A 25,777-nucleotide genomic window follows, 5' to 3' on the forward strand; every position below is an offset into this window, starting at 1 on the left:
ACTGTAGCTCAGATTGCTAAAGAAGTTAATGCTGGTTCTGATAGAAAGGTGTCAGACTCCATGCGTCGACAGTTCAGGGCTGTTTTGGCAGCAAAAGGAAGACCAACACAATATTAAGAAGGTGGTCATAATGTTATGCCTGATCGATGTATATGTGTGTATCGATGTGATCGATGTGTATGTGCAAGAATTACATTGTTCAGTGTCTTCACTCTTTGCTCTTATTTGTTAATGTTTCAGGAAATTTGGCTATATCTAAGATTCGTCTGGAGCTAAGGATCATGGAGTTTGCCTGTCCGTCAGTCAGTGATCTGTTTCTTTCTAAAGGAGGTTTAGACCAGGTCATTGGTCTCGGAGGGGAGAAACTAAGTCTTTATGTGCCGTCAGAAGCAATAATTGAGCCAATATCCCCAGCAGAGGAAGTACCAGATGAAAGTACTCTTACAATTGTGACACACCAGGCTGCTGGGGAGGAAGCATCAGGAACTGCTAATACCACTCAGTTGGATAATTTATCATCAGATCTCGGTGTGCCAGATGAGATAATAGAAACCAACGGTTTATTATTGGATTTAAATCCAAGCGAATCCCTGGAGGGTTCCGACCTAAAGGAAGCTACAGGTACAAGTGTCCAGTTGTTAAAATCATCTAATGAAAACGGCTCCCCTGAAGGCTCAAAGTCCACCACTATGGCCCCTAAAGATGCAGGGTCCTCTAAAGGGGATAAATGGGCCAGAAAATTCATCCCTCCGAAGAAGGATCGATTGGAACCGCTAAAGATTGATATGTCCAGACCCCCAGTCATTCCCCTGACCTGTAAGTTTATCTGATGTTCATATTGATTATTGTGTGAAATATGTTACACAGATGTTATATTTGTGTCTGCCTGTAATTCGTTTATTTAATTTTGAATTGATATCTAGGCTGCATTTACATGGAGATTCTTGGAGACACTCAAGACAAATTAATGTGTTTTGGTAAGGGTGTGGGCATAGTTTATTTTTCCCAGATAACATGCAAGACTGCCTCTCAAATTACATACTACATACTACTAAACTATTAAAAATAGGAATGTTGTGTTCTAATTTGTCATTAATTAAGTGAAGTATGATGTGGATTGAGACACAGCAATCATGCTGTGTCCCCCCCCCCCTTAGGACCTTCAAGCAAAACCTGCAAAAGGAAATAACAAACCCAATACTATATCAACACTTCACAGAAATCAGAAGACTTGTCACCCACATTAAAACAAAAAAGGTGTCACTGTTGCTATAGCAATCAACCAGTACAGCCTTTGAATTTAAATACCAGATCAGCTTTCTCTCTTCACCACGGAAGCCTGAGCCATACAGCCAGCCTTGGAACTCATACAGAGCAATCATCACTTCAATTGTCTAATTTGTATGGACTCAAAGTCCTGCCTCCAGGACCTAGCATCACACGTATATTAATCAAAAAGTAAAGCAACTAATGACACATGAACACAATATACAATTTTGCTGGGTCCCAGATCACTGTGGCCTCAGAGGCAACGAACAAGCAGACTCGGCAGCAAAACAAGCTTAATCCTCCGCAGTTCTGCAATGCCATTACCCTTCCTCTGACCTCATATCAGCTATCAGAGCTTACACCACTGGAACATGGCAGAAAGAATGATAGACACCATCGTCTGACCTCTTGTAGGGCAGTTGTAGCCTAGAGGTTAAGGTACTGGCCCTTTACCCTCAATTGCTTGGACAATATACTGTCATGGTACTGTAAGTCGCTTTGGATAAAATGCAAATGCAAAATGCTAAATGCCAAAAATGTAAATCATAGAAACAAGCAGAACCTACTGTCTTAAAAACCACTGGTAACAAATAAGATGCCTTATTGATCACACTAAACCTACCCAGTCTTACCAGCTAAAAGGAGACCAGGCCTCATCTGCTCCTTCTGCAGATCAAAGATCACTAAAAAAAATCCTTCTTTTATACAATGAAATGAACAACACCAGGCCCAAATTTTACCCTGTCTGATATATTTAACATTTATAAATAAAATAATAACAATTTTTTTGATAGATGCCAAAAACGTCCATAACGCTTACTTAAACCACCTAGTGTAATGTATACAGATTAGCCTTAACATTAAAACCACCTCCTTGTTTCTACACTCACTGTCCATTTTATCAGCTCCACTTACCATATAGAAGCACTTTATAGTTCTACAATTACTGACTGTAGTCCATCTGTTTCTTTACATACTTTTTTAGCCTGCTTTCACCCTGTCCTTCAATGGTCAGGACCCCCACAAGACCACCACAGTGCAGGTATTATTTAGGTGGTGGATCATTCTCAGCACTGCAGTGACACTGACATGGTGGTGGTGTGTTAGTGTGTGTTGTGCTGGTATAAGTGGATCAGACACAGCAGCACTGCTGGAGTTTTTAAATACTGTGTCCACTCACTGTCCACTCTATTAGACACTTCTACCTGATCGGTCAACATTGTAGATGTAAAGTCAGAGACGATCGCTCATCTATTGCTGCTGTTTGAGTTGGTCATCTTCTAGACCTTCATCAGTGGTCACAGGACGCTGCCCATGGGGCGCTGTTGGCTGGATATTTTTGGTTGGTGGACTATTCTCAGTCCAGCAGTGACAGTGAGGTGTTTAAAAACTCCATCAGCGCTGCTGTGTCTTATCCACTCATACCAGCACAACACACACTAACACACCACCACCATTTCAGTGTCACTGCAGTGCTGAGAATGATCCACCACCCAAATAATACCTACTCTGTAGTGGTCCTGGGAGAGTCCCGACCATTGAAGAACAGCATACTGTAAAACACAGCTAACAAAGCATGTAGAGAAATAGATGGACTACAGTCAGCAATCGTAGAACTACAAAGTGCTTCTATACTTAGTGCTCCTAAGTGGAGCTGATAAAATGGACAATGTGTGTAGAAACAAGGAGGTGGGTTTTAATGTTATGGCTGATCTATGCATATAGTTCTTTTAATAACCAGATTTGTCAAAGTATACTGTATTAGGCATATTTAAGAATTTATATAGATCTAAATTAGTGCTGGACAATAATTTGATATCGATATATATCGCAATAGAAAATCTTTCAATAACGGTGATATGTCAACCACCAACACAATTACAGAAGAAGTACTAATACTACTTAGTACTAATACTACTGAGTACTAATACTACTTAGTACTACTATTACTTAGTACTACTATTACTTAGTACTACTACTGCTGAGTAGTTGTGGCACGCTACGAGTAAAGGCACCAACGGGCTCTGCGTGTTCCACTGTTGCCAGATTGGGCGTTTTTTTTTCCAAAAAACAATTTAATAGCATTTAAATAACACTTCTACTGAAAAGAGAATATTCAGTTTTAAGAAGCCCCAGCATTGTAGAAGGCTTTGTAGATTTGGCTTAATAGTGTTGGTCAGAATGTATCATATTCTTTAAAGAAAATTTAAATTTGTTTTCCATGCATTCACACTAGCATGTTCTGGGGTTCAAATGAGTCTCATCAGTACACACAAGTTTGCAGTCAAATGATCAAGTATTGCAAAAGAATATCTTTGAAATTCTTCCTCGTAATGTTAAGGTTATAGGCTATATTTTAGTTTTTCACTTGTCAGGGAAATTGAGAAAAAAATAAAAAGCTTATTATGCTGGGCTTGATGTAATTCTACATGGCACTCATTCCCTTAGTTAAATGAGTGAGTGACCAAAACACTACTGGATCAACAGCCACTAGCCACATACAAAAAATAAGGTATCAGACAGTTTCTGTGCCACCCCTGTGAGCAATGGTCTCAGTCTGGCCACCCCTATAAAGATTGTCTGGCTCCGCCACTGTCCACAGTTGAAAAAGAAGCAGACGAAATAGCTGATAAGAGAGGAAGGACTAATTCAGTGGTGTATTCAGCTTGTATTTCTTGCCAGAAACCAGAAAAGAGGTTTGCAGGTACCGCCATCCAATTTTGGTGTTTTTGGCAGTTTTTCTGACATTTGTATTATTCTTATCGATATCGGAATTATATCGTATCAACCGAAATTAGGAGTTATATCGTGATATAAATTTTAGCCATATCGTCCAGCCCTAATCTAAATAATCATAAATAATTTCATATAAGACATAATTTCACGAACCAGTGGGGGCAGGAGGATTTAAAATAAAATTATGTGACCAGCATAATAAAAAACACATAGTGCATAACGATAGTACTTACCAATGATGGAAAATCCGTGGGAACCCTGAGCTTTTATCGCTGCAACGAGACGCTCCCACCTAGGGGTGATAGGAGACAATAAAACCCAAAGTGTGTTCCTTGTGTCCAGTCTACTCCACCACTGCAGAAAATCCCGCTTCACAAAGATAGATTGTTGGAAATGGAAGCAGTGTTTTCATTGCTTTTGTAGCAATATCTAATTATTTATTATGTCTGTGCGGCCCGGTAATAAATGTTGGGGACCCCTGGTCTAGCCCATCACCACACAGACCAATGTCTTGAGTTCAGGGACCGGGGGCACACAACAGACACAATAGGCTGTGACTTAGGGAAGAAAGGGCGGATAAAAGATTGAGTCATTAAAGAAGCAACAGAAACTAGTTGAGGCTCCTGCACGAGAAGAAGAATACAGAGACAGAAGTGTGGTCTTCTGTATGTAATGAGGCTTAGTGTATATATGGAGCTGGTGGTTTTACACTTGTCATAGAAGGTGTGTGCTGCCAGCAGAGGTTGCCAGGGTGCAATGCGAAAATTGGATCAAAAAAAGGGACAATCTTTCCAAAAGGTCCACAGTTCTGTGAGTACATGCCTATGGAGCATAAAACAGCTCAAAGGCTATTGGTTGACAGGTTTTACCTAGGTGTAATTTAAGTGTTTGTACACCAATCAGCCATAACATTAAAACCACCTCCTTGTTTCTACACTAACTGTCCATTTTATCAGCTTCACTTACCATATAGGAGCACTTTGTAGTTCTACAATTACTGACTGTAGTCCATCTGTTTCTCTGCATGCTTTGTTAGCCCCCTTTCATGCTGTTCTTCAATGGTCAGGACCACCACAGGACCACTACAGAGCAGGTATTATTTGGGTGTTGTGCTGGTATGAGTGGATCAGAGTGGATCAGACACAGCAATGCTGCTGGAGGTTTTAAACAGCTCACTGTCACTGTTGGACTGAGAATAGTCCACCACCCAAAAATATCCAGCCAACAGCGCCCCATGGGCAGCGTCCTGTGACCACTGATGAAGGTCTAGAACATGACCAACTGACTTTACATCTACAAGGTGGACCAACTAGGTAGGAGTGTCTAATATAGTGGACAGTGAGTGGACATGGTATTCATTGTCACTGCAGTGCTGAGAATGATCCACCACCTAAATAATACCTGCTCTGTGTCCTGACCATTGAAGAACAGGGTAAAAGCAGGCTAAAAAGATATGTAGAGAAATAGATGGACTACAGTCAGTAATTGTAGAACTACAAAGTGCTTCTATATGGTAAGTGGAGCTGATTAAATGGACAGTGAGTGTAGAAACAAGGAGGTGGTTTTAATGTTATGGCTGATCAGTGTATGTGTACATTTAAACAATTTTAGCATTAGTGCATACATAGTTTACATTTAAATTCCACCATACACAGTTTTAATAAATAAGTGCCAATGTCCGTAGAATTAGTAGTAAAGTTTTTCTTATCTATGTTTCACTGTTAGCATCTCAGCTCTCGCTGCAATGCCTGGAGTGCCACATCATCTTCAGCGACGACAGAAGCAAGCAGCGCCACATCAAGATGAACCACCCCAGCGAGTATGAACAGTTCGTTCTTGGAGATTCGTATTTTACCTGCTATGTGTGTGACCAGTATTTTACCTGCTCCACCGAGCTCATGGCCCATCAGCGCGCTCACACTGAGAAGCAGCCGTTCAAGTGCCCCATATGTGGAGAAGCCTTTAGTCGATCAAGCGAGCTCACAACCCACAAGAGAGTGCATTTCAGCAAGCAACAGGGGGGGTACAGCTGTTTGGACTGTGGCAAGATCTTCAAAACCCTTACCCTGCTCAGGTACCACCAGCGCAAACACACTGGAGAAAAGCCATACGTTTGTTTATATAAGCAATGTTCCAAGAGGTTCTGCATGCGCAGTACTCTTCAGAAACATCTGAGAGCACATGAAATACAGAACACAGAAGGCCCTTTGCATTTTACAAAGAAAAAGAAGATTAAAGGTGAGCATTGTTATTAATCTAATCCTTTTTACTGTGTATGTGCTAGTGTACTTAAAAAAGCATTTTCTGTTCAAACCACATACAGTCCTGTCAAAAAGTATTGACCCCTTCCTGATTCTGCTATTTTTTTGTGTATTTGTTTCACTTCAAACACATTTTGTTTAAAGATCTAAAACAATTAAGACTAGGACAACTTGACTAAACTCAACGTTTTGAAATGATAGTTTCATTTATTAACAGTAAAACACTCATCACTCTATTATACCCTCTTTTCACCTTCACTACATTCTTGCTGTACTGTTCTTTCAAGTTTACCCCGTTTCTCCTCCCACCTACACCATAGCAGAACAGTTTAACCCTTATGTTGTGTTCGGGTCAAATTTGACCCGTTTTTAAGTTCAGGTATGTAAAAAGTACCCTTTGCTTTTTTGTATTGGAACAAGATTTCATGATATCCTCAGAAACAGCTATTTTAACACAACAAAAGAAATTTTCATAATTTTAGTCCATTCTGAATGTCTCTAATAAAAAAAGTGACATTTGTGGTGTTATGGGTCAAATATGACCCGGCATAGAATACTGGCTGTTGTGTCTATCACATAAAAGGTGTGGGTTGCTCTGTGGATCAAATATGGCTCAATTTGCCCCACCACACACATACACACACACACACACACACACACACAGAGACACACAGAGACACACAGACACACAGACACACAGACACACAAGCAAGTGGTCCTAGACATGACAAATGGTCTTCAGGGGCACCATATAACATGCAGTAATTTCTTCACGTTCTATGACCAAGAACTGCTGAAGAAGAAGCTGACCATGGTGGGAATGGTCAGGAAAAACAAATCTGAGCTTCCTCTTGCACCTCTTGGAACAAAGGACAGGGCACCTCTCTCCTCGAAGTTTGCATTCTTAGAGAGAACCACAATTGTGTCAAACTGTCCAATAAAAACAGAAACGTCATTGTGATAGGACATAGGGACGTCATAGGGAGGACAAAAAGCCAGATATGATCCTGGATTAGGTCACTGGCACATACACATGCAAGCGAAAGACAAAAAGGTGGCCAATGGCAGTCTTTTATAATATATTGTATGTTTCTGCATACAATGCATCTGTGGTGTGGATGGAAATAAATCCTGGATGGAACATTAGAAAAACCTTCAAAAGGAGGCTTTTTCTGGAGGAGTTGGGGAGGACTCTGGTATATCCCCACATTGAAATACACCAGTGGCTGCCCCGAACCCAAGCCTCTGTCAATTTGGTGAGAGAGCTTCAGGCTACACCCACACCAGCATCCTGCACAAGGAACCAGACAGGTGATGCCAGGGGGAACAAGAAAAAGAGGTGCCAGTCTTGCCCCTTCAACAAGGACAGAAAAACTAGCACCACTTGCCACACATGTAAGAAACACATCTGCAAGGAGCACACTAAAACAATCACATACTGTGATATATGCATGTAAACAACACACACACGCACATACACATGCACACACACAAAATATTGTTTTTCAATGTTCAATTTATAGTTTAATTTTCAATTTACACCTGCTATTCTGAGTAAAATAAAGTTGGTTTTATGAAAAAGTGAAAAAATCTATACGGGTCAAAATTGACCCGTAGCAGCACTGATGTCACTAAATAATGTTTAGATAAAAAAAAAAAAAAAAAGCAACTTTTTTGCTCAGTGTGCTCTGATATTAGTCTATTAGACTCAGATAATATCCTTACATTGTTTCTTCACTATAGGAAATTCACTATAGTTTTTTTTTTATTGAAAATGAGTGGTATATTGTGAGATGAAGTTTATGGAGCCAAAAAAATAAAATTGAAAACAGTGTTTACATGGATTTAAATACAAACTAAGTTAGCTATGAGGTGAGAAACAAAATTGGATGATAACTATTGTTTTTGAGTATTTTCAGGCTGATTTAAATCGGGTCAAATTTGACCCGCTAACAAAGTGTGGGCAGCTTCCTAACACAATACAAGGGTTAAGTTCACCTCTGATGCTCCTAGACATACAGATAGTATGTCAACCCTTATCTTCTCTATTATATCAGCTAGCTCTCTCCCTTTTCCAATTATAGGGTGTGTTCGAAAAGCTAGTGCGCTCTCTAAATAGACAGCATTTTATGTCATCTGACTTAGCTCCCGAGAATGAGGCTGTTCGAATTCCTAGATGCCTTAATATGCTGTCTAGTTAGGCATCTTAAAATTTCAATGTTATTTTGACTCCAGAACGAGTGAGCATCCGAAGTGTCCTTAGTGATCAAGGCAATCCCAGCATTCAGTGCGGCAGCTCTTCTCTCACCGAAAAAAAACAAAACAAACATGGCTGACGGTGCGGAGAAACGAGTTATTTTTAAACGTAAATAAATTATTATTGATTTTTAACTTGTATAAACGTGCACAAGTGTTTTTATTTGCAAGTTCAGGCTTGTCAGCGAATTTAACCGTTTTCGGTACATGGAGGGAAATGTTAGTTGACATGCTAGCGCGCTGTGCCACCCCATCCCGTTGGTTTGAATGGCAAGATGCTAACTGTGTTAGCTTAGTAAGCGAAACCCGATGGAATCGCTGTCTAAGTAGTGTGTTTGAATAACCTGCCTAATCCTCTCTACTGAGACAGCTGCCTATGTAGGCAGCAAGGCAGCTCCCTAGGATTTCGAACACACCCATAGTGTCCACATTCAAAGTTCCAGCTGGCTATTGGATTAAGAAATTGGAATTTCTTTGAAGATATGGGTCCTGTTACACCTGGCACAAATCTAACATGACATTCCATAATACAAAAAAGTTATTTTATTGTTTTAAAACTACTTTAACATAGCAGTGGTGGTGAGTTGGTGTGGGGATGCTTTGCTGCTTCAGGGTCTGGGTGATTTGCCATAATTACTGGAACCATTAATTCAGCTGCTGCCTGTTGAAAATTCTGAAGAAGATTGGCCTGTCAAGATGGGTTTTAATTAATAATAATTAAAATGATATTTTTCATTCTTAAACCCAAGGTCTCTTGTCACATAAACACAGAAATACACACATATCTTACCTCAAACCCTACCACCCCTGCTTACCTTAGCTTATGTTCTTTCAGATGTTATTAAATTTATAACCGTGTGTCCCATTAGGAATATAATCCGTTATTTTGCAAATGTGCTTATAATTAAAAACCTTCAAACTTTTTTCCCGGGTTGTGAAGTAAAACACGAACTCGTTAGAAAGCCAATCAAGCGTTTCATTAACACATCATCTGTGTGACGCAAACTGAATAAATGCAAATAACAGCATTTCTTACTAAAAATTAAAATCAGAAGGTCTGATTGGTTCAGAAAGCGGTCTTTCAACCATTAGCGCCAATTCTGTAGGAGCGTTCCATTCACCACAGTTGTTCCTGTGAAGTGCACTACGTAGGGTATTCCTCCACTTTAAGTGAGATTCAAATACAAAGGTAACGAAAATGTTTAAATGAACTTCAAACTGGGTAGGGAGTAGGGAGTGACAGCGATGGCTGTAACATTTACCTGTTGCGCCGGAGCGTTATTAGAGAGCAGAATATTTATAATAGTTATATATGTATATATGTATATAATAATATAGTCATTATATATATATATAATGTATGTGTGTGTGTATAATTGTCACAGGTCACTAATGTTAACACATGCTGACGCTAGGGACTCTTGTTGTTCACAAGTCATTTTTGAGTCTGAAGTCGCTGTGTGTGCGAGTTACGTGCTCTGTTTGATAGTATTAGTGTGTTTTTCTTTTTGCTTTTGTCTTTCTGACTACCCAAAATTTAATTAAAACTAGAAAGCTAAATCCTTTAATGTTTGGTGTTATATAGGTGCCTGCATAAGGCGAGTTCATATGCGGATCAGCCTTGTGTATGGAGAGCCACACCCTGATCAACGCATTATTCCTCGACTCTGTGCAGGCATTATCAGTCAGCCAGCAGAGGACGTAATTGCATCAGTTATGAGGAGTCCCTGGTCCGGCTTCCCACCCTGTATGAATAACAGCCAATTGTTGTTCATGTAGGCGCCCAGCCCAGCCGGATGGCAGAGCTTAGATTCGAAACAATGTGTTCGAAATCTCAGCTCTGGTGTACTAGCGTGTTTTACCGCTGCGCCACCTGAGCACCCTAACAATCAGATTTTTACATTTTGAATTAGCAAAGGACATGTCACCTTTTTAAATAGTGAAAATACAGATTTTTTCAGGCTGATATATTTGAGTTTGGACCACTTGACCACTAGGCTATGCCAGATTAACACTGACAGCAAACCACTTATAACAAAGACATTAATATCCATCATTTTTACTCTTCCAGGTTTAAAAATAGCATGTTCCCAGTGCAATGAATCTTTCAAGACTGTCAAATCTCAGCTTAAACATTTAAGGACTAAACACGCACCATGCAAAGTCATCAATTTATCCAACAGCACTGAGTCACCAGAAGTGTTACAAGAGAGCTTACCAGCTGAACGATCTGTACTATGCATTGAACCTATCGGACAAACGGCACAACAAATCGGCCCACTTGGAGTTGATCAAATTAAAAAGCTAATCGAACAATTTGGAAATGTCAAAAAAGTAAATCAGCTGGTTATTTATGGAGCTGACCAGTTTCAAACTCTGGGACAGCAACAGTCAGAAGGCCTTCTACAACCATTGCACTTTAATTTCAATGAACCAACACTCGAAACAAATGATGTTCAGCAGACAGGGGATGGCCCAGTTTATGAGGGAGCAGTGTCAACTGTAACTGAGCAAGTCACCACAGTAGAATCATTAGATGTTGGGGTTGCTGCTGAGCAAGAAGAAACTCTGATTCTGGAAGAGGCAGCAATGGTTTCCTTAGAGTATCAAGAGAAACAGGTTCCAACTGTTCATCCAGATTTGACAGAAACGCAGTCAAATGAGATACATGAGGTTCACTGTGAAGTTTTGCCAGAACTGACTGAAAAGACAGTCCCAACTTCTCCGTTGGAGGCCAACCAAGAGCTGTTACATTCAACAGAGGAGCAAGATGTTGTAGTTGCTTCCAATGTTGAAACTCTGGCAACAGACAATGCTTCATCTTTGATTTCCATACCTGACTGTGAAAATAGGCAAACAAGTGAGAATGAAGATGTGTCAAAATCAGCAGACATTTTCGATTCAGACAATACCAACACAAAAGAACATCAAGTGGTTGAACCCCAGGATCAAAACCCTGAGGTAAGAGATTCTTTAGTAGAACCTGAGCTACAAGCTGGGCAGGAAAACCTAGATAACCTTGATAATAATCCAGATCCTATACCTCAGTCTGAGCAGCTGGATCTAATTCCATCTGAGGATGTAAAGTCACAGATCTCTGAATCGCAGTCATCTCTGAGCAATGTGCACCATGATCAGGAAAGGCCTCCATTGGAAGAAGCACCAAGTAGCGAAGCTGAAATACAGCAAAGCACATTGGCAACTGAGGAGCAAGATCTCTCAGGTCCAAAAGATTCTCAGAATGTTAAGAGAGCTCTGCCAATGAAGAAGAAAACATCTAAAAGACAGGCACCTCATAAGGATAAGGCTGGGATAAAGAAATCACAGATGGCTTCTGCTAAAAGAAACAACACTTCATCAAAGGCTTCAAAAAAACAAGAGACGGTAAAAAGTAAGAAACTTCTAGTGCGGTTTGGGCCTAGAGAAAAAAAGGAAAAACTATCAAAGCGGAAGCTGTTACAAATCTCTAAGACAAGTATGTACAAAGATCAACATGATGTTGTTTCAGATAGAGTTCCTGCTTTGTCAAAAAAGGATACACAACAGTTAAAACAGAAAAAGAAAAACCAGAAACACGAAAAAGGGAAAAGAACTAAAAAGTCTGGGCTCATCAAGGGCCTTAATCTTTCTAGTGATCCAAAAATTATAAAAGTTCCAGAGCAAACACTTCGAGGAAAACCCAAGAAGAGAAAACTTGAAAACCAAAAAGAAATGCTAGGTAAGGTAAGAAAGCCTGCTCAGGAGACCCAACAAGATGAATCACCTTTACCAAAGAAAAAAAAGCCCACAAAGACTCCAGACACACCTCCTAAAAAGAAAACTAAAGCTAACGAAGCGGAAAGTAAAGCAAAGAAAAAAAGCCAGAAGTTAGAAAAACAGACGGAAAAAGACCAAAATGTGTCATTGCCCTCAACAATGGATCAAATAAAACAAGCAGCCTTGCTCTTGCTGAAAGGTCACAAGCAGCCACAGCTGAAAGTGCATAAGCTGGATGCAAAGACCACAGGACTAGACCAACAACTAACACACAAGTTCCAAACCAAAGAAGCCACCAATCAGCTAACCACAGTTGTGCCGGCAGCGAAAGGGACACAAAACAAATCTCCTAAAACAACAAGCCAAAAGAAAGGCAAATCAATTGGAAAGAAATCCAGAAAGGTGCAAAATGAGTCGCAAAAGCCCTCTGTTGATGACTTGACTTCTAAATCCTTTGGTGAAAAACAGAAAATTGTAAGAAAGCGAAAGGCTTGGACAAAAATAGATCAGGAAATTGCGTTAAGTCCTCCATATTCTCGAGTCGTCATTGGATGTCACGATTGTGGGAAACATTTTTCAGAGGTGTCTGCTTTGCAAGAGCACATGGCTTCCATTCACTGTCAGAGTGGAGTCTCTCATCTGAGCTTTACGTCAAATGATACAATCCCTGTTAATACGGTCCACTCAAGGAGCTTTGAAACTCGGGTGTCTTCAGATTGGGAGGTAGATCCTGAGTTGAGAGAGATTGGTTTGGATGACCGAGGTGAGCACAGACCATCTTTTCCTGCCCTTTGTCCTTCACCTTCTTTCCCAATGACAGCAAATCCTGTTGAAGGACAGGCCAAAGAGGATGACCATATTTGTCAGGAGACCCCTCTAGAACATTCAGAAGCACTTGGGGAAAATGCCAGAGAGGTGACATCTACAGAAGTGGCTACCTGCCATGATGACACAGTTGGCAAAAATGCAAGGGAACTTGAGATCACAGAAATACAGTCAGTTTCTGAGTCCCAGGAAAACATGGACTTTAAAGAGGAGTTGCCTTTAGATGTAAATTTAGTCATGGTTGAAGAGCAAAATGAAGTCGACATCCATGTGTCCACTCAGGCCAACAACTCTCAAGAAGCTTCTGACGAACAGGAAGATGAGCCAAACAGCAGCCAAGTGAACCACATTCCCGCACAGGACCAGTCTCCTGCAAAAACTGTGAATTCAGCGTCCACACAATATTCTGATTCCCACTTATTGGAACAACCTGAGGTTAAGCAAGAAGAGGGGGAGATAGTCATTCAGAAAGTACGGAACCAAGTGGTGGCGAGAGGTAGAAGAGGACGAGGAGGTAGGGGTAGAGGAAAAAGACGACCTGCTGAAAACAGAGTTATGAAAGAGATGGTGTCTAACGATGAAGACTGTAGCGTTGTTTATGAGCTTTATTCACTTACTGATAACCATGATGCAACGACTGAGAATGTGAACAAAAAAAGGAAATCAAACGATGCCACTGCAGCTTCTGTACAACCAGCTTTGGAGGAATCGGATGGTTCACAGATTCAGAAGCCTGGAGAAGAGGATGAGAACAGTGGTTCCTGCAGACAGGAAGAGAACACTGTTCATCACCAGCCAGAGATCATGAGAAAGGTGGGTATTTATTGTGTATGTGATGTACATCAAATTCAAGTAAAATGTTTAGGACCAAGGGGCTGATGATGAGTGTGTCTACATGCGCACTGACCATCTGACTATTATGTTAACTGCATACTCCATAAACTAGGTATACTGTTGGTGCTTGGATGGCACAGCAGATTAATCAGCTATTCCACCATGACAGAGACCAGGATTAACTGTCAAGTTTTAGCTTTACCAGCTATACTGGCATGTGGGTGTCTGAGGGGAGGGATGCCCACATTGACTGTCACCTTTATTCTTTAAGCTTTTTTTTTTTTTTATTTGTCCAGAGAGAAAAACAGCCGTTCCCAGCAATCGTGGGTGTTATAATGTGTTAAAGGTTGGAATGCAGTGGGAAATTGGGAGAGAATAAAATACTTAGCTCTTTTCCAGTTTAAAAAAAAATATTAAGCCAGCTGATTTTTATTGCCCAGTATTAAAGTTACTTGGTGTCTGTAACTGCTTCTTTTTTTCCCTCCCAATTTTTATCCCCCAGTCTAGTCATGACTAGTACGCACAGTCAGTACAGATAGCGCATTTTTCACCTGCACGAGTCGAGTTCATACACTGTGTACGGAGGGCCACACCCCCATCAGCATTATTCCTCAGCCCTGTGCAGGCGCCATCAGTCAGTCAGCAGGGGCCGCAGTCACACCAGTTATGAGGACCTATGATCCGACTTTTTTACCCTCTAACCCTGAACAACAGCCAATCGTTGTTCATGCTGCCGCCCAGCCCAGTCGGAAAGGCAGAGCTGAGATTTGATACGATGTATTCGAAACCCCAACTCTGGTGAGCTAGCGTACTTGACCGCTGCACCACCTGAGCGGCCAGTTTTCCGACTTTTATAAAAATACAACTGTGCATGTGTGGAAACCAGAATTCTGATGGGGTCACCAAAGTGGATCATTGTGGTCTGCATACCTGACTTGGCACAGTTTTTTGCTGTATGCTTATTCAGATGCAACTCTCCTCATATTTTATTCGGGCTTGGGACCGGCACTCGGAGCACACTGACAAGTGCATTTATCAGTGGCTAGGTTGTTCGGCTATCCCTTTCTCCTTAGGCAATGCCAATCATGTCTGTGTAGACATTCGACTGGCCTGTAGCACCGCAGAAATTTGGAACTCAGGATCATAGCAGTAATGGGCTAGCACATTTCACTGCTGCGCCACCCAAATGCAGGTTTTTAGACTATATGTAGTACACTAAATTGTCTTTATAATAAGTAAATGGTGTTTAATAACTTTGTATTTATTGTGAACTCAATAAATCAAATTAAATAAACGGTATTTAAACTATTAAAAAGCCTCTGAAATTACTGAATAAAAATGTAATTGTAGCCTATATAAATTAATGTAGCATGACATAAAATGCTCAATAAAAATACTCAATTGCACTAAATACACCTCTGCATTTCGCATTTTAAAGATTTAGCTCAAGTTGGAAATTTTGCTTGTACTATAGATGAAACTTTATCTGGAGCAGGTTAAAAAGTCTTCAGGTTTTCATCACAGTTTCTAGCAACTCCTTGGTGACCCTGTGTCAAAAACAACGTTAAAATTACACAACTAATAATTTAAATAAAACTTATAAGAGCTTAATTAAATAGGCTTTATTTTTTCATACTAGTTTACTATGTTCACTTATTGTTTGATGTTTCCATACTCAATACACTCACTTTCGTACCCATCGTGACTGTGTTGAGGGGATTTTGGGGATAGTTGGGTGCCAGGAGGGCTTCACAAAAGCATCAGCATTGGGCCATGTCTATATAGCTAAACGTATGTAGACACATACCATGAGCTTGTTGGCCTTCCCATTCAAAAGCCATGGACAACAGCTTCTATTGTTCTGGTTAGGCTTTCAAAAAGATTTGAGATTTTGGAAACATTTAGTGAAACAAGCAGTTGTGAGGTTAGACTAGAGTTTTACTGAAATAGAAAGCTGATTTTTAAAAACTCCTGCCACAAAATCAGAAACACAAACATATAATGTATTTTAATGTAATTCATTTTATACATCTGTTAGCAATTAGTGTGGAGGGGTGTCCACATATTTTTGGCCATTAGATGTAGCTTTTATTAGCTTTGAGTATGTTAATAATGATTTACCATTATTTCTTTACAGAATGACAGTCCACATCCAGCTAACGAGGTAGTAAATCTTGATGGCACTTCTGCAGATGTGAAATTAGAAGCCAGTTCATTAGCTCCTGCACCCAATGATGACCAGCCTGCTGAGAGAGGTGTACTGCAAGGGGTTCATGTGATTCTGGTAAAAGCAGAGGATCACCATATTTTAGATGATGTCAGTGTGTTTCAGGAAAACCAACAGTTGCAAATGTCTGCTTCACATCTGGGTAAGTCTGTACATAAACAAAAAACAAGTGTGTAACAGGGTCAAGTAGTAGTTACAAATGTGTTTACCATGTACCACTGTGTAACAGGGTTATAAAGCAGTTAACCATCACTGTCCAGCTGAAATCTGCAGTATGTTAGTACTTGGCAGTAAAAAAAAAAATACTTTGAAGATAATTCCATCTGTCAGTCTGAATGCCTAAATGATGGATTAAGGGCAATGATAAATCTGTAATTTACCCTACTATGCCACATTTTCCCATCTGTCCTAAATACACAACTAACAATTTATATATTCCCATCCATCTGTTATACTTTTGGCTTAGTCAGTACAGTGATACAGGTATGGTGAAAAAAAACTGCTGTTACATTCAATGTTTTCTTAATCAGTTACATTATGAGGGTGGACCTGTTATGTAATTTGTCATTTTCTGTGTGTGATGGACTGGCTTACCTGTCCAGGGTTTTCACCTTTCGCCCAGTGTATTATACCCACCCTGACCCTGAATAGAATAAAGCGGTGGTAAAAAAAAAAAAAAAGATAATAAACTAATGAATGAAGTGCCATATGTATATGCGCATACACACACAGGCCAAAACATAAGACATTGTAGACAGGTTCTGAGTGGCATGTGTGTAAGATCCACTAAAATTTAGGTTAGACAATATACCAAAGGGCGTCCAAGAGAGGGAGGGAGGTCAAATGGGTTCCTCATTGCTGCTGCAATTACAGCCTTTGCTGGCACTGCATTCTGGTGGTGCAGCGGTTTATTATAGTATCTGGATTTAAATCTTAGTGGTGCTATCAGCCGGCTGACATGATTGGTTTGTTTGAGGATGGGGGATGGGCAAAGATCCTGTGATGGATTAGCGCTTTGTCCAGGGTATTCCTGCCATGCGCTCATTGTTTCCCACTGGAACCAGACCAGTTGACTGTGAACAGGCTACAGTGGTTAATGAAAATGTCGCAAAATGAACTGATTCAGATGGATTTTAACTGTTTGAAACCTAGGACATATTTTTGCTCTCGTCTTAGAATTTTTTTTTTTTTTTTTAGTGTTCTGAAGACTCGGTCAGGGCTCGTCTTTAATTTTAAAATCTTACACACAACAATTATAATTTTAATAGGATTTACATCAATATGCAATTTACTAATGTTATAGTGAACCCACTGACATTTTACACAGGATTACCTAACACACTATTAACTTATTTTTATTCATTCAAAATCAGTGACATGGTTGAATCAGTAGGCTGAATTGGGTGGATGTAAAATGTCATAGATTATTGTCTTTTATGGTTTACCAGGCAGATTGCTGACACACTTTATATATATGAAACATTGTGTATACATAGGGCCTAATTTTGTCCTTCATGTTAATTTTGGGATGTTAAACTGCTTTAATAAATTATGCAAAACCAGATTCATTGACTGGTTTGGTGCTGCTAAGTGCTAAGTCATAGTGCCAGCTAAAATCCCAGTCTCTGGCTGATCATGCACAGTACTAAGTGACTTAAATGGCAAGTTTCTGATCTGACCGGATCTTTAGGTCATTGTGTTCTGCATGTTAATCAAAACTAACTGCAACTGCTGCTTGCTTGTTTTTTTGATACCTTTTTTCCTCCTATGTTCTTAAGAAGAGTCCCTGGACCATCCTACATCTAGAATTCCCTCTGATGCTTCTCCAGTTCCTCAGCCTGTTGGCAAGCAGTGCATTTTCTATCCAGTTAAGGAGGAGCAGGGAGAGATGCTGGTGGAGCCTTCTCTTGATGAACAAGGGATTTTAGGTAAAGGTCTTGTGGGATCAATGGGTTGTACTGATTTTACATGTACACTATATTACCAAACATATGTGGACACCTCTTCTAGTTATTGAGTTCAGGTGGCAACAGTTTGAGGAAGGCCTTTTCCTGTTAGAGCATGACTGTGCTCCCGTGCAGTAAGAGGTCCATAAAGACTGCACTGAACTGAGCTCTGAACTTAACCTTGTTAAACAGTTTTAGAATGGATTGGAGGGCGGCACAGTGGCTCGGTGGGGTAGCACTGTCCTTCCTGGGTTCAATCCCCAGGTGGGGTGGTCCGGGTCCTTTCAGTGTGGAGTTTTCATGTTCTTCCCATGTCTGCATGGGTTTCCTCCAGGAGCTCCGGTTTCCTCCAACAGTCCAAAGACATACAAGTGAGGTGAATTGGAGGTACTAAATTTATGAACTGATGAATCTTGTGTAATGAGTAACTACCGTTTCTGTCATGAAAGTAACAAGTGTAAAACATGACGTTAAAATCCTAATAAATAAATAAGAATGAAATGCAACACAAATGTGAGCCAGACCTTTTCATCCAGCCTAAACGCTTCTTAGCATAAATGGGAATAGGTAGCCCATCAACGTCATGGTCAGGTGTCCACATACTTTTGAACATATAGTGTATCAGTTTGAAGAGGCCGTGTTAAATTATGTATTAATCACTATTTTCTATGCTCCTATGGGGCTGCAGCTGGATTGGAGGATTGTGAGGCGATCAGGGTAGGATGCACCCAAATGGAAATGCAACCTAATGTGAGCTCGAGCGCTGTAGAGGGTAAATACCACAGTTATCACAACTGCTTAAATGTTTCACTTTACACAAAGTTTCTATTACTGAGAATTCTGGAATGGGTTTTGCAGGCAGTGTGGGTACAGAGCAACAGAGCACAGAAGACTTTTTAGAGTTCCTCTCCCAGGCTTCAGATACGGAAGACTCTGATAACTTTCAATCCGAGCCAGAAGCTGAAGCTCTTATCATGTCCTGTTACCGTGGAATTCACACCAACGAAAGAGGGTGCCAACCGGAAAAGTCCGGCTTAGAGCGGCATGGCAGAAATTCTAAGTAAGTCTTGTTGCCATACAATGATTGAACAATGTGTTAAACAGTAGTTAAGAATTGATTCTTGAGAATCAGTGTGGTAGTATCTATTAGAAGGTGCATGTTTTACATCATATGGCCAAAAGTATTTATACATCCCTTCTAATTTTCTAATTCAGGTTTTTCAGCCACACAACTTACTTACATGAAATAAATTCTATGCATTAAAGTTTGCTGCAAATGTTTGGTGCAGAGTTCTTCCTGTTACACCATGACTCTGTGTGTACTGCACTACACAACCTTGTACATACTACATCCGCCATCTTACCGATGTCATGTGATGCCCGACAGGCCATCACCACAGTTATACAAATTTTAAAAATCAGTATTGGACCGCAAGTGCTGTGTTTGCATACTCAAAAGTGGCCGCCCATGCAGTAGGTCATCCAGGTATTTATTTATTTATTTTTTTCCCTTTTAGCACATCCAATTGTTCAATTTGCATCGTGCTTCCTCTCCGTCCATGCCGAACCCTGCCCTGACAGAGGAGACCGAAGCTAACCCCTATCCCCTCCGAAACACGAGCAGCAGCCAGATGCATCTTTGCCACCCACACATTGATGAGTTTGGCGCCACCTAGCGTTGCATGCGGAGAGACACACCCTAGGGGCACTCTCCCTCATCTCTTGTGCCGGCGCCTCTAATCAGCCGGCAGAGAACGTTATCGCATTCTGACAGAGAGAGACCCACATCCGGTTCTTTGTCCCACCCCCCCATATGAGCAACCGGCCAATCGTTGCTCATACAGCCACTCAGCTTCGAACCGGTGAAGCAAAGCTGGATTCGATACCACGTACTCAGAATCCAGCTCTGGTTGCAGCGCGTCTTTTTACCGCTGCGCCACCTGAGCGGCATGTCATCCAGGTATTTTTGGCGCACTGTTTAATGAATACTATATATTCGGACACACTACCTACTCTCGCGTACTCCTTTCGCGTTCTGTTCAATATGGAAGTATGCAATTTCGGATGCAGCCCATGTCTTTAAGGAAACTATGGTTCATCAGATTTGGTGTGAAAGAACTATGGTGGCTTTGGGATACAATGGGACATTAATTGTGAGTCAGGTCTGACCAGTCTGGTATAACTGACAACACTCCAACAATAGGAGAAAAGCATTTACAGATAAGTGAAGGTTGTTGTAGCTGCAAAGAGTCAGGAGGAGACTCCATATTAATGCCCATGATTTTGAAATGGGGTGTTCATCAAAAGAATTATAAGTTGTCCACATACAACCCCAAATCAGAAAAAGATGGAACTTTATGGAAAATTTAAATGGATGGAATGTGTTGCAGGCCTGAAATGCAGAAATGGATGTATATTAAGAAATTAAATAAAGTTGACCAGACTGGTGAATGGTGGCCTTACAGAAAGAAGGTTCTGGGATCAATTCCCAGGTGAAGTGGTCCGGGTCCTTCCTGTGTGGAGTTTGCATGTTCTCCCCCATGTCTGTGTGGGTTTCCTTCGGGAGCTCCGATTTCCTCCCACAGTCCAAAGACATGCAAGTGAGGTGAATTGTAGATACAAAATTGTCCATGACTGTGTTTGACATTAAACCTGAACTGATACATCTTGTGTAGCCAGTGTTCACCTGTCCTGTCATGAATGTAACCAAAGTGTGTAAAACATGACGTTAAAATCTTAATAAATATAAATCATTTTCAACCACTGTGACCCCACTGGAAGTATAGCATCATGATACACTTGGTGGCCAAAAGTATGTGAACACAACTCCTAGAAACAGCCTTTGCAGATGTAGTGTTAGTTATACACTGATCAGCCATAACATTAAAATCACCTCCTTGTTTCTACACTCACTGTCCATTTTATCAGCTCCACTTACCATATAGAAGCACTTTGTAGTTCTATAATTGCTGACTGTTTCTCTGCATGCTTTGTTAGTACTTGTATAATATTTTATTATAGACTCATTGTTTCTTTTTTCTTTAGCAGTGTAGATTCTTCTCCATCAGACCACCAAGGTGATGGTAGCAGAGAGCCCCCTAAGCATATAGACTACTTCACTCAGTATTTTGGTTTGAATACATGGAAAGAAATTGCAGCCTGCACAAAGCAAGTGTCAAAACTACCTGTTACTGCAAAAGAGGTGGCCCAGTTTGTAGGAATCCACATTGCAATGGGAACTCTGAAGGTGAGTCATGACATCACACCATATTAAAACATTACAAGCAAGAGTTTAAAATACAGTGGTACCTTGAAACTCGACGTCAGTTGGTTCTGGGAGTGGCATCAAGTTTTGAAGGCGTTGAGTTTTAAGGTATTTTTTTCCCATAAGGATGTATGGAAAACCTGTTAATGCGTTCCATGGTTCTAATTCTTTTTTTTCCCTGTTGCCCATTAGTTTCCTAGTATTAAGCTGTACTGGGAGGATTACACCCGAGTGCCCCTGATTGCTGATGCCATGTCTACGTCCAGGTTCTCTGAACTCGTTTCTAGACTGAGGTTGGCCAATTCCAAAGATAGTCCAATCAGAGATGACCACAGTAATGGAAGGAATACAGACCAGATGGACCCCGAAGGTGAAGCACTAAGACACGGTCCTGAAGATTTGTCAGTCAACAATTCCACAACATGCAGGATCCAAGGTGCGGAGAATTGCACAGCACCAGACCCAGATCCACTGTGGAAGGTTCAGGCAATAATCAAGAGAGTTCAAGAAAGATGTCGAGTCCTTAAAAGAAACGGAAACCATGGGGTTGATCAGTATCGCCTTCCTTTTGAGAGACACCCGACACACTCGTTGGATCACACTGTGATGGTCAGTGCTGCCGGGCAGGTGATGGACTACAGCTTACAGGTAAATGACAGCAACCGTGAGGAAGTCGTTGAGAAAATGGTTTCTCAGGAAGAAGGCGATAACCTTGATAAAGGAATGGTGTTTCTTTGCAAGCCAGAGTTATCAACACCTTCCATGTTGGAGCATCTTCTTAAATCTGGAGTACGCAGTGCTGGAAAGGTCGGTGGTTCCAGGGGACAAATAGGTGATGAGTTTGTCACCTCTGATGGGAAACTAAAACTTTTCAGATGCCATCATGGCTTCATCTTGTCTGCTGTAACGAAGGAGAAGTCTCGTTCAACATCCCTCGTTAGTGGTTTTGAGCGGGCTATCAAAGCTGCGAACCTGAACAGAGACTTGAGAAGCCTTTATCGGACACCATGTACAAACCCATCACCCGGTGCTTGGCCACAGTCTGTGCTTTGGGAACTCGTAGATCTGGCATTAGTGAACTCTTGGTTAGAGTACAAGCAAGATCAAAACCACCTTTCAGAGCCACTTTCACTAATGGCATTCCGTTTAGAAGTTTCCAAAGGTTTAATCCTTGCCAGCAGTATTGACACACAAGGCTTCTCACCCCCATATCCTCCATCTCCAATGCGATCTGACTCAGCTACATCCGTAGGCATTTCTGATGCATTTGACACCCCTTTGCCTGATGTGGCTACACGGTACGATGGTTTAGGCCATTGGCCAGAACAGCTTTCCGAAGGTGAAGAGGCCAGGTGTAGATTCGGAGGTTGTGAGAGAACATCCAGAGTACGGTGTCTCAAATGCTGTGTGTTCCTCTGTATCTCCCGAAATCACAACTGCTTCCTGAAGTTTCACAGTCATGGAAGTGAATAAGAAAATAAGAAATATGAATTACTGTGGTTAGTCATTTTTGGCAGTTTTATAACTCAACTTTGTTTTATTGACAAAGTAATTAACTGTGTTTTTTTATTCTTTTGTGGAAAATATGTCTTGTCATGAGCTCCACTTATGTGCACAACATTTTATTTACTGGTTTCAATCAAGTCAGATTTTCTACTTCTGCAGCTCAGACTGGGACACAAACTTGGATTTTTATGACGTTATGCTGATCTGAAAACTATTTTGTAGGAAAGTGTGGAAAGACTTCAGTCTTAAGCCCCTTTCATACTTAACACAAGAACAAATACCAGATCTTTCACTTAACTCAGCACTAGTGGTTTCCAAAGTGCATACAGATTCTTTTATCTAGGGTTGATTTCACATGATGAACATTTTGCACATTTTTTACTCAAGGCTTTGCATTATACATCCGCCTTACTCCAGCGTTTAACCCTCGTACATGATCTGCTTTCTGCTGGCTGTAATCACTGAGCAACAAGCTTGAACTAATAAACAATACTGACACAATTGATTGACAGTGCATTTATATGCAATATTATATCAAATGTATTTTATTTTAAAATCATGAAGCTCTGGCAGTGGTCGACACTTGGAGGAGGATGAAAACCTAGCAAAAAATAAAGTGGGTTCATGAAACTAAGTGTAAACTAAATCTTAATAAAGTGCTAGGAAGCCATGACAACTGATTCCCGGATGAGGAAACTATCTAAAATGCAAGCCTGGTCTTCCTGTTCCAGTTTATTAGTTTTCATGTTGTATTTTTCTCACCTTGTCATGCCTAGGTATAAATTTGGATTAAATAGTTCAGGCTTTTGTGAAGCAGGGGGAATCAGTTTCTCTCTGGCATTTCTGTGTTTAGCTTCTTCTGACTACATCAAATACACAATTTGTCAGATTAGATTGAACAATGAGCGCAGTGACAAGTAGTAAAAACCATGCGGTAAAGTGGTTAATCTGCATGTGCGATCCTCAAAGGCACTCAAGTTCAATCTAATTTAACTTTGACCCAGTTTGCCACTGACCATTTCTATGCCAGAAACTGATTCTCCCTGTTTCACAAACCCCTAAACGTGTTGTGAGAAAGATACAGCATTTTGCATTTTAGATAGCAATCCTACGTTTTTGTGCTTCAGCCCATTTTATTATGCTCTCATGTTTCCAAATGATGACCATTCTGAGCTTTCTTGTTTTAAACTGCAATACTGTCAGCCAATATTGTCAATACTGTTGTATTGTTTTCAAGCCGAAAAGCTGCATTAAGTGGCCTATCCTTGCTGTAAACAATGTACAAAAGCGTATCAGCGTATCATGTGAAAGCAGCTTAAAGGTGAAGCGGAATCTTCAAGGTAAATCAGTAAATCAGACTGATCATGCTCCCAAGAACATTCAGTGGTTTGTTAGCTGCTTTAAATTGACCATAGGTGTAAGTAATGAATTGACATCCTGTCCAGGATGTAGTGCTGGACCCAAGGCAACCCTGATCAGGATGAATTTGACTTATGGAGCTGATTGTATTTGTTTATACTTTTATTTTACTATTTTAAGGTAGCCTTTGTTTATGAATTACTGTAATACATTATTTAAGGGCAAAACATGGGGAATCAATTTCTCTGTTCAAATGTATTATAAACATGTATCCATTACACTTCACAGGATGGCATGTAAAAGCAGCCTGAAATGCTACTTTAGTAAACAAGTAATAAAAAGATTAAATCCAGCCTGTGCACAAACAAAAAATATGATTTAAAATGATTTAGTGTAGCAGTCTTAAACTTAGTGTTTGTAAACAATACATAATGTTGCCTGACATGCATAGATGCTGTCCCAGGCAATGTTCACAAAATTGTTTATATGGAATTTGAAGTAGATCAAATTATTTATTTTAGAAGAGCATAATTTAATTCCATTTTGTGGCTGTATATTCCAATTAAAACTCATTTTTATTCAATACCAATACCGTATGGTAATGATTTGCTTTTTGCAAAAATTGATATGTGGGGTGGGGGAGACATGAACATTCTGAACCCTTTAAATGTCATCCTCAACCAAAAAAAGCATAAAAAGCCCTGGCAAAGTGATTTATTTATATATATATATATATATATATATTTTTATTTTTTTTTTTCTTTATGCATTTTCTCCCCCCTTTTCTCCCTTTTTAGCGTGTCCAATTGCCCCATTGCATCACGCTTCCTCTCCGCCAATGCCTGCTCTGATTGAGGAGAACGAAGCTAACCCACGCCCCCTCCGACACGTGGGCAGCATGCCGTATGCATCTTATCACCTACACTTTGACGAGTGCAGTGCAGCTTAGCTGCATGTACGGAGGGACACACCCTGAGAGCACTGTTTTCTCATCTCTGTGCAGACGTCATCAATCAGCCAGCAGAGGTCGTAATTGCACCAGTCATGAGAGAGAGACTCTATCTGGCTTAGTCCCGCCCATCTGAACAACAGGCCAATTGTTGTTCATGTGGCCGCTCAGCCGGCAAGGCAGAGCTGAGATTCGATACAATGTATTCGAGATCCCAGCTCTGGTTCTAGCATGTGTTTTTACATTTTATCACTGAGCGGCGGCAAAGTGATTATTAATGCTGCACTGCTACTCAGAAGATGATGCCAACATGCCATTGTCAGCCAATTTACACATCCAATCACAAAGAATTTGGGTACCTTTGGTTTGTATGACAAGTTTCAAGCTGCTAAGCCACACTTTTAATATTCAAAACAACATTTTGGCAGTCCTGATACTGGACGCCTGTACCAATGGTAGCTTAAATGGTAACAGTCTTAAATTACTCTGGTGGGTCTAACATCATTTTACATAAACTTAAAATGCCATCTTAAATATTCTTTGGGATCTGGGTTTAAGGTTGTTACATTTTGATTACATGATATATCA

General features: G+C 40.5%; 1 protein-coding gene across 1 annotated transcript; it reads left to right on the top strand.

Annotated features, from left to right (window-relative positions):
- The first annotated feature begins 281 nt into the window (after nt 1–281).
- On the top strand, nt 282–22,848 carry LOC134310640 (uncharacterized). Its single transcript, XM_062992273.1, has 9 exons — nt 282–816; nt 5,731–6,243; nt 11,050–13,916; nt 16,075–16,306; nt 17,943–18,092; nt 18,799–18,882; nt 18,969–19,170; nt 21,156–21,357; nt 21,568–22,848. Exons 1-9 carry the CDS (start codon nt 282–284, stop codon nt 22,846–22,848), a joined length of 6,066 nt encoding a protein of 2,021 aa, XP_062848343.1.
- The last annotated feature ends 2,929 nt before the right edge of the window (nt 22,849–25,777 follow it).

Source organism: Trichomycterus rosablanca, chromosome 3 (genome assembly GCF_030014385.1).
Source record: "Trichomycterus rosablanca isolate fTriRos1 chromosome 3, fTriRos1.hap1, whole genome shotgun sequence".
Taxonomy (NCBI): Eukaryota; Metazoa; Chordata; class Actinopteri; order Siluriformes; family Trichomycteridae; genus Trichomycterus; species Trichomycterus rosablanca.